The 12,699-nt window shown below is 44.6% G+C and overlaps 2 protein-coding genes across 4 annotated transcripts in view; one reads left to right on the top strand and one right to left on the bottom strand.

The window, feature by feature from the left end:
• Positions 1–12,699, top strand: part of arsg (arylsulfatase G) — a 36,677-nt gene that overhangs the window by 3,461 nt on the left and 20,517 nt on the right. For 2 of the 3 annotated variants that reach the window (XM_076759979.1, XM_076759980.1), the window contains exons 5-11: positions 283–429; positions 1,930–2,144; positions 2,243–2,323; positions 2,457–2,565; positions 2,847–2,967; positions 3,074–3,164; positions 3,530–4,188. In XM_076759979.1, coding sequence (XP_076616094.1) covers positions 283–429; positions 1,930–2,144; positions 2,243–2,323; positions 2,457–2,565; positions 2,847–2,967; positions 3,074–3,164; positions 3,530–3,810 — 1,045 coding nt within the window. In that variant the 3' untranslated portion in view covers positions 3,811–4,188. Of the gene's footprint in view, positions 1–282; positions 430–1,929; positions 2,145–2,242; positions 2,324–2,456; positions 2,566–2,846; positions 2,968–3,073; positions 3,165–3,529; positions 4,189–12,699 lie in introns of those variants that run through there. The other variant, XR_013079290.1, reaches the window with a different exon arrangement.
• On the bottom strand, positions 4,229–11,747 carry LOC143338713 (WD repeat domain phosphoinositide-interacting protein 1-like). Its single transcript, XM_076759295.1, has 12 exons — positions 11,313–11,747; positions 9,891–9,973; positions 9,251–9,420; positions 9,060–9,156; positions 7,920–8,017; positions 7,718–7,810; positions 7,578–7,648; positions 6,980–7,087; positions 6,539–6,703; positions 6,328–6,435; positions 5,979–6,118; positions 4,229–5,741 (listed from the first exon to the last, which is right to left on the bottom strand). The coding sequence occupies exons 1-12, from the start codon at positions 11,387–11,389 to the stop codon at positions 5,620–5,622; spliced, it is 1,332 nt and encodes a 443-aa protein (XP_076615410.1). The 5' UTR covers positions 11,390–11,747; the 3' UTR covers positions 4,229–5,619.

Genomic DNA, 12,699 nt, shown 5'->3' with positions numbered 1-12,699 from the left:
TTAAAAGTAAGCGTTAAAAGTTTCATATCTAAGTAGATCCTAGGATAGTGAGTGCTTGTGTTTTATTTTTGCGTATGGGGAGCCGTAACTGCTAATAACATACCAAACCCAGACAGACTACCCAACCTACATAGCGAGACATAGAGCTGCACATATGGTAGATGCTATCAACCGCTTCCTTCTTCATGATGCCCGACACGTTCCTCATTCAACACCCTGGAATCACATTCACACAAACACACACTTATTACGTTCTTATGCTCTTTTGTTCTTATGGTCTAGACTGAAGAGGAGTGTTCATGGAAACTGTCAGTCGGAAGTGGGCCTTCCTCTGATTGAAAACAGTACAATTGTGGCGCAGCCGCTTGACCTGTGGACACTGACAGAACAATACAAGTCCGCTGCAACCAGGATTATAAAACACGCAAGGTACAATACGGCTGGAAATACACAAAGTACAAGAAGACATTTACATCACGCTATTGACGTGTGTGTTACAAAACAAAGTCACCACACAAGTCATCCCGCTACAGTCAATGGAGTATCAGGCATATGTATGTGTCTGTATGTGTGGTAACAAACAACAAACAACTGTGTGGTAGAGTTGAGGCCGGAGTGAGACACCGGTCAGCTGATCATGGCAGGACTGAAGCAACTTTATTTTGGAGGTTATGATAATGGAAGTAAAAGTCGAGGCCAGCGTCCCCTATGCTCAGTTCATACTCCATTACCTTGGACACCACAACAGTAAAAATAGGCTGGTCTGTTTCTGCGGGTCATTTTGGGGGAACATGCGGAGGGAACATCGGGTAAACAAGCAGCAGGTGCTAACATTTCCAACCAGCTGGAGTTCATTGCATTTTCAAGGCGTACACACTACCAAAGGCTGGGAAATGAGGAAGTGCTGCAGTCCACAAGGCAGAGTTTGACCACCGATCTGCCTGTCTTCCACATAATGAAGGAATGTGTGTTGTTCATGGTGTTTAGAGTGGAGTTTTCTAGGGTTTTCTGTTTATTTGTTCATACCTAAAAGATCTGGATAGCCTAGGAAAACGAGTCACATGACCTAAGCCTAGATCGGCTTATCTGCAGGCTCCATGAGGCAGTATTTAATGAATTCTTTTTGAGGTGTTGATTCTGCCATATTTTGTGGCGTTAAACTTGGTTGGAAAACATTTTAGCAACTTGCCAAAACTAAATACACATCATTCAGGTACAAACAGGCGCATTCACTGTGACCACAGTATCTGTATATTTACTGTATATATTCCAGAGAGAACACAGGAGCTTTGTACATTCGCCTAATACCAGAAAGCTGGTATTTGCACAGTCCAGTGTGTGTGTGTGTGTGTGTGTGTGTGTGTGTGTGTGTGTGTGTGTGTGTGTGTGTGTGTGTGTGTGTTGGAAGGACAGGAGGGCCCTGCTGTTTGCAGCTGTCTGTGGAAATCAGGCCAGAATGCTATAGCACAGGACCATGTGAGCAGTACAGCGGCTGTTCGTCATGTGCTGTCAGCATGCAGGCTTTCTTTCATTTAAAGAGACCAATGCTGTGTTTCCAGATTTCCCACAAAGTGGGAAAGTCCACATTCCTGCAAAAATTAAATGTCGACATGGACTTTCAAGTGGGAAACATGCTCCAGCGTTCACATTCATACTCGATGAGAGCCACGCATTGTTTCCAGCATGATTATATCCACAAAATACTCAACAGTGTGTAACTTTAAATCCACCAAAACACAGCAAAAAGTAGTTCAAGCTCAAAAATTTAAAGGTTATGTTACATGTGCCAGTATTGTATGCTAGCAAGCTACTTAACTTATTGTCACATGTTCATGCTTCCTAATGTTTTTCTAATCTTGACCGCGAGTGGCTGTGGAAACCAGCATGTGATTGGACTATCAGTTTAAGTTGCCTTCATTGTCTCTGCAGGGAGCGAGGACAGCCCTATCTCCTGTACATGGCATTGGCTCACATGCATGTTCCCCTGGCCCCTCCGCTCCCCCCAGATGCCTCCGCCACCACCCACCACCTAGAGGACAGCAAAGTGTATCCCGCCAGCCTGCGAGAGATGGACGACCTGGTGGGGGCGGTAAAGAGTGCTTCTGATGACACAGACATAGACAACACGCTGATCTGGTTCACTGGTTAGTCAGCAGGATGCATTCGGCCTGTTCTTCCATACCACCAGTGTGACTGTTATCCAAAGCCTTAATCTTGTTTTATGTTTGTGTGTTGTGGTTAGGTGACAACGGTCCCTGGGAAGTGAAGTGCCAGTATGCAGGAAGCGTAGGCCCTTTCATGGGAAAGTGGCAGAGCAGCCGAGGTATCAAAAATAAACTTTCTGGGGAATTCCATGCATGGTTTATGAGGGGGATCGATGTGTTCAGTTGTGTGGTGGCACATTGTATTGCTGTGAATCCTCAAATGCCTAAAATCATCCGTTGCCTGTTTTTTAGGTGGAAGCTCAGCTAAGAAGACCACCTGGGAGGGAGGTCACAGGGTGCCAACAGTGGCTTATTGGCCCGGGAGGATCCATGCAAACACCACCAGCTCTGCCCTGCTCAGGTACTCCCATTATACCAATAAGCAGACGCTACTTTAAATGTCTCAAATACTTCATAGGCCTTGTGTGTACATAAGTACTCTGTATTAAAATGTGATGGATCCAATGTTTACTGAGACATGCGCCGAGTTCTTTTGTATTCAGAGACATTTTAAGTCATGCTAAAAGAGATGGCAATGGAGTCAGCTGATAACTACCATTATCTTAACAGAGCAATAACCGAAATATAATTGAATGCATTATGCAAATAGACCTGCCTTCTCCTCTTTATGTCCTCTTGCAGTGGTATGGACATCTTCCCAACCCTTCTGTCCCTAGCAGGGGTAACTCCCCCCTCAGACAGACATTATGATGGCATTGATGCCACAAATATCCTCCTGCACGGTGAACAGAGTGGTCATGAGGTACTAACTAGTTTCTCCTGTCAATCTTACTTTGGTTTATGTAAATAACTTCATCTGGATTATCAGTCAGGTCTTGTTGCAGACATTATTTCTGCTCTTCTTGCAGTTTCTTTTCCACCCTAATAGTGGAGCTGCAGGGACGTTTGGTGACCTGCAGACAGTCCGAACAGGGAACCACAAAGCTTTCTACATCACAGGTGCTGACAGGTCACATGCGTCTATTGCAAAAAAAAAAAAGTCACACATACGCAAATGTCATGTCAGGACTGTAATTTTAAATATTTGCCAGTAAATGACAAAGCTTGCTTCTCCAGCAGTGATGACAGTATGCATGAACTCAAAAGGCTGTATGATTGCAGCTTCGTCCTCAGTGAAGCTTCATGCTGCCTAAATTTGAATGTCTCAGTCAAAAAAACTTAAATTAGCTCATGCGTATGAGCCAATGCGTATCATCCTGTCATATTACATTATCTTATTATCAATTATCACATTACATGTTTTAGACTTGGATTTCGTTTCGTCAAGAAAAATAAAGGTAGCACCTGTCCTCGTTTCTTCACAGGTGCAGCTGCGGCCTGTGGCGGTGCAACGGGAGGGCCGCAGCTCCATGATCCGCCGCTGATATTTGATCTGCAGCGTGACGCGGCTGAGGAGACGCCCCTGGAGGCCAAGACACCAGAATATCAGGCAGTAGCGGAGAGGATCGCCCGCAGGAGGGAGGAGTTATTATGGGACATTGCCACCGACAAGTCCGTGTCCACGGCAGACTACACCACACAGGAATCTGCAGCGCCCTGCTGTGACCCCAGACGGCCTGTTTGCCGCTGCCTCACGCTGTGCTGAGGGCGGGGAATCACACACACACACACACACACACACACACACACACACACACACACTCACTCAACAGGCTGATAGAGAAGCACACAGATGCAGGCAAACAGATGTTGAGTCAAATATCTCCTTTTAGATGTGCTCAGCTGTTTGTTTGTGGAACATGCTGTTTGGAAGGTTCAATGTCCAGATGCAGCAGGAGGCGAGCAAACAAGCAGCGAGAGCGCAGAGGTGCACGCGGCCGAACTTTGGCCAGTCGGGACTGTGAGGTCAATAATTTGGGAAAATAGATTCAACATGTGAAAGTTTGAGCATTTGCTTAACAAACCTCTAACGTGCAAAAACTTGGCTTTGATATTATTTTCTTGTATAGTCGATAAGATTTAACACTGGATTCAAACATGAACGTAAATAAAACTCCACTGTGCAGAGGTTGATTCACTTCTCAGCTTTAATGAGTCTCTGGCGTTTATGTCCAGAATTGAACAATTCCTCAATGCAGCCTAAGTGTGTCCTAACAGCGCCACCTTTTGGCAATCAAATGGTATTACCATGTTACTTATTACAACCGTACTATATATAAATGTTATATACACATTATACACACAGTAAAAATCCTCAATATATATTTATGCATTGGTAAGTCTATGCAATGATGCGTAATACATAAAACATTTTGCAAAAAGAATATTTAATACATCAAAGTAAAAATGACTATGTCTTGCATGTTAACATACTGTATTCAGTATCATGTAGTACGTAAAGAGGTCTTCAGGATATCGCTGAAATTCAAGGACCTGTAGCTCCATCGAGCCTTTCACATTCAGCCACTGACCGCTCCTCCCACAGAGACGACTCTTCCAGATTCATTATCAGGTTACGCTTGTGACTCTGCAGGTTTGCGGTCTCGTCTATCGCTGCCATAATTAGTAATGACAGCTGCATCCGCAAGTCACATAATACGTACTGCATGTATTGTGATTTAAATAGTGTATCACACTTACAACGTGTTTTCCTTCTTGAGAGGACCAAGGCTCCTCTGGCCTGAGGTGTGACACATTTAATGCCCATTGATAAGCTCCCCTGAGGCCTGATTGACAAAAATGCCCTTTATGATAGAGTCTCAGATGAACTCAGAGAACAAGACACGGTCATAAGAGATTTGACTAATGTTATCATGTTATTGTCTGACTGCGCTGAGCTTGCTAAGAAGCTGCTGCTCTAGGTGACGTCTTGACATCTTTCTTTTTGTGCATTTGAGCATTTTTGTGAATCTGGCCCGCCTGCTGTCTCCTCTACCACCTTGGTATATTCAGTCGTACTTAAACTCTGCTGGACCGACCACACGCTCATCTGGGTGCTACCATGATAATATTGTGCAACAATAATGTCACTGTGTTGTCAGAGTTTCATACTGTACAGTTATTTAAAAAGAGGCTTGACACTTTGTTAATATGGGCGTTAACAGCGGGACACTTAGTCTCTGAATCTGTCTAAGGAAAGAGTTTAAGATGATCTGAATGTTTTTTAATGATAAGTGGACCTTCCACTCTTTTTGACTTTTTTTTTTTTGGTTTATATTTTTTTGATTCCTTACAAAAAGCGAGAGGGACGCAGAACACAGAAATACCAGGAAGTAAACTTCTGGCAAGATTTGACCCTAGGCCAGCAGGGGTGCGTGTGGAAGGAAGGGTGGGGGTGCCATGATGTCTCAAACACAGGAATACTTTTTTGCCCACTTTCCCTTCTTGAAACGAGTGAGTCTGATTTCTATGCATGGGTTGGATGTTTCATGGTGGTGGGGGAAGCAGGGTGCGGTCAGTTACTCTGGTTGCCGACTGGAGGGAACTCGTTCTCGTCGTCCAGGCAGACGGGGCCCTCAGCGAACTCGTGCTCTGGGATGACCTCACCCTTCTGGGCTCCACCATCCTCGGAGTAACCTGGGACGGAGAGGAGAAAATAAGACTTAATGTGCCAGATATAACTTTGCATATTACTGATATTATTTAAATATGAAGTGTTTTAACGTTAAGCAAAAGAGCTCCATGTTTAAAACGGGCGTGTGGATTTGCATAAAAACGGTGGAAGCCACAGCTGAAACACGGCAGCAGCAGTTAAGACAGCCAGTGTTGAATCTGGGGAAGCGGTTCATCAGTTTTTGATTAGGAATACTGTACCCATGAGAGTGGTGGAGGAGGGCGGGGTTGAAGGGAGAGCCACAGTAGCGGCGTATGATTGGCTGGCTGGCTGGGGAGAGACATCCTCTGGTTTGTCCTCCTCACTCTGTTCCAGCTCCTCCTCGCTGGAGTCAAACAGCCTGCATGAACAGAGCGGACGACTTCACAACATCGAAACACTCAACGCACTGATAGAACAAACGTGAACCAATGATGATGGTTTTCAAGCTGCGTTTGACTTGCATCCTGATTTGGGGGCACCGAACAAAATCACTGTGCCTTTTAAGTGAAGGCACTTTGTTTACACGGAGACAGTTACGCATGATGCAGCCCACTAAGAAGCACACACCTGTGTTTTTGGACCAGGACGCACTCGCCTCCATCCTGTGGATCCACGTTATAGATGTAGAGATTTCCATCTGAGGATGCCACCAGCAGACGAGGGAGCTTCTGAATCCTGAACAAACGAAAGGCACACAAGAATGTGAATGAGCCTCCACATGAATACACTCCTCTCCACAAGTACACGTCCCTGTCCTCTCTGTCGTTCTCTGCCTTACGTAGCCAGGGCGCAGATGTTCTTCTGGCCGAACATGTTGAGCCGCACCGTGGCGAAGGCTCTGTCCTGATGCATCATGTCGGACACCTGGGTGGGCAAGTAGGTGCTGGCTGCCGTGAACATTTTGCCCACATACGCTGACCATGTAGGAGACTCCTCGTCTTGACTGGTAGGAAACAGGAAGGTGTTTTAACATTAATAAATCAGTACAGGAGACATTTGGAGTTTTTTCTTTTTCTAGTGAGCCACTTAGTTGAATTTCAAAGGAACGCTACCCAGTTGCTTTACATCATAAACACAGCAGAGGGTGCTGGTTGTTCCATGCTTTGTCCCTCTACGAGCCATGCAGGGTTCATAAAAGGACAGTGGAGACTTCTAATACAGAAGTAACACAGAAAAAAATTTCATCAAGTAGAAACAAAGCGTGTGTGTCAGTGTTCACCTGGGGCTGTGCTGCTCCAGTTTAAAGATATGGACCGTCTCAGTGTTGCTGGAGGCACACAGGAACTGGGCGTCCGCGCTGAAGGACAGTGAACTGATGCTAACATATCTGACACACACAGAGACGTCAGACGGAAAAGGACAGAACAGTCAAGAACATGTATGCATTTTTATTGGCAACAAGCAACTTTCAGTCCGACAACAGTGGTGTTTTAGAAATAATTAGGCCAAATGGAGACTTCTGTCCATGTTTTTAAACTAAACCTGAGCGAGGCAGTGTGAATGCTAATGTGACTCTCCAGTGTGTGTTTCCTTTATTCAGCTCCTCACATTGCTTAATCACACTCGGTCACTGATATAGGAAGCTGCACAGTGCATCCACAACCAACTACAACCGGCGACTGAGCAGCAAGCGTCTTACTCACCACTAACTGCTGACTAACAGGAGGGTCATTTGAACTGCTCACCTTCCTGTCACAAGCCCTGTGCTTCATCTCCGGCATAAATCACCACCATGATTCCTCCTCTCCTCTGTCCGTCAGCAGTTTGCTTGTTAATAATACTTTCTGATTGAACTAGGTGAAAATACGAGCACTAACCTCTTCATCCCTCGGCGGAATTCAAACAATCTCTGTCCTTCAGGAATGCTGAAGACTCGGATGACGGTGCCCTGTGGAGGAGAAAGTGGTCAGACAGAGGCTGGTGGATGAAGGACAGAGAAGAAGAATTAAGTCCTCACCTTCTCTGAAGCGCTGGCCAGTTTGCTGCCAGAGGCATTGAAGGTGAGGGCTGCCAGGGGACTGTCATGGGCTTGGATCAGCGTCAGAGTGCTCTAAAGGGGCAAACAAGTGCTTTCTCATGACATCAGCACCAACGACACGGCGGTTTTCAAGAGAGAGGACAGCAGCAGCTGCTTTGTTTAGAATTAAATGCAGCCTCACCAGGTTGTTGGCATCGTAGACGGTGATCTCGCCGATGGTGGTGCTGCCAGGGTACGCCAGGTAGGAGTTACTGTGGTTGATAGAGAGAGCGCAGAGACCTACAGGAGAGAGTATAGAGGATCATTTAGGCAGCCTCTCGTTTTTTTTTTTTTAATACACCTGATCGTGCATGAAGGCCATCGCGGTGGAGCTCACTGCATATAGTTTTCTCTGTGGTGACTCTACCTGCTGCTCTGGAGCTCTTTTCGTGGCCCTTGGCTTTTGAGCTACTCTTCTGTCTAACTTTCTTACTGCCCAGTTGGATCCCTTGTGAGGAGCCCCTGTGTGTGGTTGGTTCACAATGGAGCAATGCTCCTTCTACTTGCGGATAAGTGTCCCCATGTTTATTGGAATATTTAGGGGTTGAGAAATCAGTCAGTAATCAGCGCCGTTGCTGTTGCTTAACAGTGTTGTTGCAAAGGTCTTGGGAAAGCTCTTTGCCTCGACCCATCGTGAGATGCTTCTTGCATGACAGCTTGGTAATAAATGATTGGTGTACTTGCAATCAGTGACATTTTGAAGACTTATTTCCCCCACTTGTATGTATCTGTCTTGTATAGTCCTGCTGGACCAAGGAAAACTCCCCAAATCAGACGAGCAATGCATTTATTTTTTTAACTCACTGTATAAAGTGTTCGTAAACAGAAGACAATGAAAGAGATATTTGCAATGCAATGCTACTTTTGCCTTTTGAGCATCCCTTTATGATATATATTACAAGACTACATTGGTACTGTGCACCCTAACAAGTAGCTTTAAAGCAACACTGTGTTTGTTCTGACATCCTTCATATTTTAAATGGAAAGTTGAGTTCATAAGCAATGAAACACACCCTTCCATACAGTGTTTGTTTTACTGCTACAGCCTGGTATGACCAGTAGCTTCCACAGTCTAATTTTAGCAAACTTTAGATAGATTTTGTTCTACTAACCTGACATTACTGAGTCACTTTGACTTTCTGACTCTCCTCTGCTTGTGCTACTGTTACACTTTGTGTGATAGCATTCATCATCATCCTGGAAATGTCACTTGTGGCCATAGCCACGTACACGCTGTACATATGGTCTAGATATAGATGTCTGCATAAGAGTCTGAGAGTACCTGAGGGGTTGGTGGGTGTGTTGAGCAGGGTCTTGAGTAGTTTCATGTCTTTGATATTGTGGATGTAGATGGACTCTTCCAGGCACACCACCAGCCGCTGTGACAGTGACAGACAACATATATATATGATAGCACCACGAGCCACAGCTCTGAGGTTTAGAGGTATGGAACGATCCATTTCCTGCTCTTACCTGTCTGTTGAGCCTGACAGAGAGGATGTTGTTGGAGTAGCTGTAGTTACATATCTCTGTGCCTTTCTTGAAATGGTAGACGTTCATTCGCCGTGGCATGGACAGACTGACCACCACCACCAGACTGCTGGAGAACAGCCGCTCCACGATATACACGTCGGGACACTCCACTGGGGGGACGAGAGATCGGATACGGATTGTATACTTTTACTCAGAAAAGCAATGGAAGCTTCAGCATAAGCTCACATCACCTGTGTATGTACAGCATGTATATTCTTAAAGGCCGATAATGGCCTTACAGCTATCAGACAAACTGCCAGCCCCCAGACAAAGAGAACATCACTGAGCTCAAACTTCCTCAAACTGACCCTTAACTTTCTCTTTCGTTGTTGCTATTGAGGATTAGAAAATTGAGCGTTCCTGTGTTTGCTCTCTGAATGCAGCAGAGCAAACATGCCGCGGCCTGTCTGAGCCGTTGTATGACCCAAGGGAACCTGACCACAGATCAAACAATGCCTTAGAGAAGGGATGCTGGTGTGTCACAGCATACTTACCGAACACATGACTGGATGTCATAGACTTGCTGTAATTTAAACTCTTGAAGACTACTGCAGAGAGTAAAGCAGAGCATCCCTCTTACCTCCCTCATGGATGCAGTCAAGTTTGTCCACAGCAGTGACTGAGAAGAGCCTGTAGCCAGTCTTGGTGCCCACTGACAGAGACCTACAATAACACAACACACACACACACACACACACACACACACACACACACACAAGCACAGAATATGTTACCAGCCACATGACTGTTGGCACAGTTCAGTGCAATTCAGTTTTCAATGCCAGGGCTTAAAATGATCCTGAAACAGTTCCACATGATGTGTTATATTTGCTTTACTTTCACGTAATTATAACCCAGTTTTTTGTCAGCATTTTTGATACATAAAGTCTACTGTTGTGTAATCCCAGAAAACCTTTGTTTTATTTGTTATTACTACAGATTAGGGAATGGATTAGGGTTAAAAACAATAGTTTGCCATTGAAAATCATAGGATTATCCACACACACACACACACACACATACAATCGCTAGTATAGTACTGCACAAAACAGGGGTGAAATCTGCTGGATGCTGTATGCTATGGCTTTATGATTGTTAGTTTCTGTAAAGGAACTGGAGCAGAATCCCTGCCATACAATCACTGGCTATGCTGTAACAATGACATGAAGCCAATGTATGGCCATAACTGACAAGGCAGATCCTGTCTTTACCTCATCCTACGAGGTGCTTGGTAGCCATACATGATGTTTTCCACACTACCTAACCTTGTTTCGTCTGCACAGCCATAGCACAGCTTCCATTAAAATCTGCTAATTGGCCCAAAAGAAGCTCGCTTTATCTTATCATGGCTGAAGCTGAGAAGAACCTGAGGACAAAGAGACAAGAACGCCAGGCGGACTGTTTGGCCAGCTGGTTAGTTTTATAATCAGGAACATGAGGGATGTTTATACAAGGCAGCACACCTGCAACTGAAGAAGCTGGTGAGTTCTGCTGGATTTGACTGTTATAGTTTCCCCTCTTAGAATCTCTTTGCATAGGACAGTAGACACCAACAGCACGGGTGTGAGTGGTCAAGCTGCATTCAATAATATTGCTATAATATTGCTGTAATGGGTTTATTGGATTGTAACTCGGGTCATGAATAAAGGAGGAGGTGAGCACGAGACACCATAGAATAGGCCTGTTTTTAATAAATTGTATGAAGCTGTTTCTTGTTACACAACAGCCAGAAGTTTGGTTACTGACTGCCTAGTTTAATGTGCAACAGGCCTTGAAGATTAACACAGTGGCCTACTTCACTTTCAGCTGCTGGGGACTAATCTAGAAGTTAGTTAGCCTGTAGTTTCATTTTGGACGCCTGCACTAAACCGCCTGATTGTTGGCGCTCTTAAGCGACATAAAATTAACCAGAGTATGTAAATACGACTGAAAACAATTATGCAACAGTCAGGTGCATAAAGGAGATTGAGTTCAAGCTGGGCCCAGCCCGCAGGTCGCTTACGTGGTGTCCTGGTTAAACGAGGCGCAGATGAAGCCTCGGTGCACTTCGGGGCCATCCGGTACGTCCTGGGACTCCATCCGAGCCGCCAAATTCCCCTCTCCTCTCGCCGGCCGAGGTCGGAGGCCTTTGGTGCCCGGGTCGATCCCCGCCGGAACCCGCTTCCCCTCCTCTGCTCCCCGACTCTAAACGCCACGCTCACACTCTCGGGGACAGGAATGTCCGGCCAGGCTCGCTCAGATGGTACACATCACACACCGAGTGAACCCAATCCCCAGTCTGAACAGGACAACAGGGAAACGATGACGCCTCCTGAAAGAGACGTTTCTCTTTAGTTGGTCGGTACTGTTGTTATTAGGTTATTAACTTCCAATATCCACAGAACAAAACAAAAACAGCTGATGGGTGGACGCGTCACTCTTAGGTGCATCACGATTCGCTGGCGGCAACATGTCAAACCCTCGGCTTCGGCGTTTCCATTGGTCGAGCAGTTTAAAGCCTCTGATTCATTTGTTATCATAGCTGTCGATTACATGAGAACCGCCTATTTAGACCAAAAAATGGTTGATTGGCCAATTATATCTTCTGTCTTGTCACGAGGAATTGTTTTGATGATTTCATTGGATAAGGCTTCTTCATCTTTTTTTCTTTTCTTTTTTTCTTTTCTTTTTTCTGTTTTTAAGTACCCGTCAGTACAGCGACACATCAACAGAGAGACGTTTATCTTCAAAACAAAGTTAGGGATTTTTTTTAAAGATGAGAATAGTTTGTTTTTTATTATTACCGCGTTATTTATTTTTTGTATCTCGTTATTACTTATTATTTTACGTTTATGTTTTTGTACCTTAACCCCAAATGCAGATGTTGAATACTAAAACATTTTCCCCTAAACTGTAATGTATTAATTAGGCCACAGACAATAAACAGACAGTCTTCATAGAGACATGTTGCACTATTAATCTGCTCTTCTACATTTATCTAACAGCTATATTTATAAAACATGAAGCCTTATTATAGATTTAACTACCCAACAGCATACAAATCAATTAAATTAGCTTCAACATGGCTTTTAAATTAAATAAATCCATAATAGGACTTATGGTTGTAGCTGAATATTTTTACATAATGGCTTTACTTCACTCCAATAAGAGATCTAAATACACATATACACGTTTTGTTCTTCACATTAATGGTGTCCTACTGCCTGCAAGAGTAAACTCTGTACTATTTCTAAATGTTCCTATGAGAATTTATTCTTTTGGGGGCAGCCCACTTGACTGACTTCAAATCCCCAATGTCCGCGAAAATACCCTCTTGCTGGAAAATGTCCATGCACATTGCAGCCAGGTTTTGCAAATCTCTTAATTGAAGACAACACACAGAGCGATTC

This window comes from Chaetodon auriga, chromosome 20, assembly GCF_051107435.1.
Source record: "Chaetodon auriga isolate fChaAug3 chromosome 20, fChaAug3.hap1, whole genome shotgun sequence".
Classification (NCBI taxonomy): Eukaryota; Metazoa; Chordata; class Actinopteri; order Chaetodontiformes; family Chaetodontidae; genus Chaetodon; species Chaetodon auriga.
The sequence above is the reverse complement of the archived record's forward strand: the minus strand, read 5'-3'. Positions and strand labels throughout refer to the sequence as shown.

Bases quoted from the DNA above. Each gene is read 5' to 3' on its own strand.
- LOC143338713 (XM_076759295.1), bottom strand. From the start codon at position 11,389: ATGGAGTCCCAGGACGTACCGGATGGCCCCGAAGTGCACCGAGGCTTC. The intron at 6,119-6,327 runs GTGTGTGCTTCT...CTGTTCATGCAG, and splicing joins GTCCTGGTCCAAAAACACAG to GCTGTTTGACTCCAGCGAGG. The intron at 5,742-5,978 runs GTACAGTATTCC...TCTCCGTCCCAG, and splicing joins CTCCTCCACCACTCTCATGG to GTTACTCCGAGGATGGTGGA.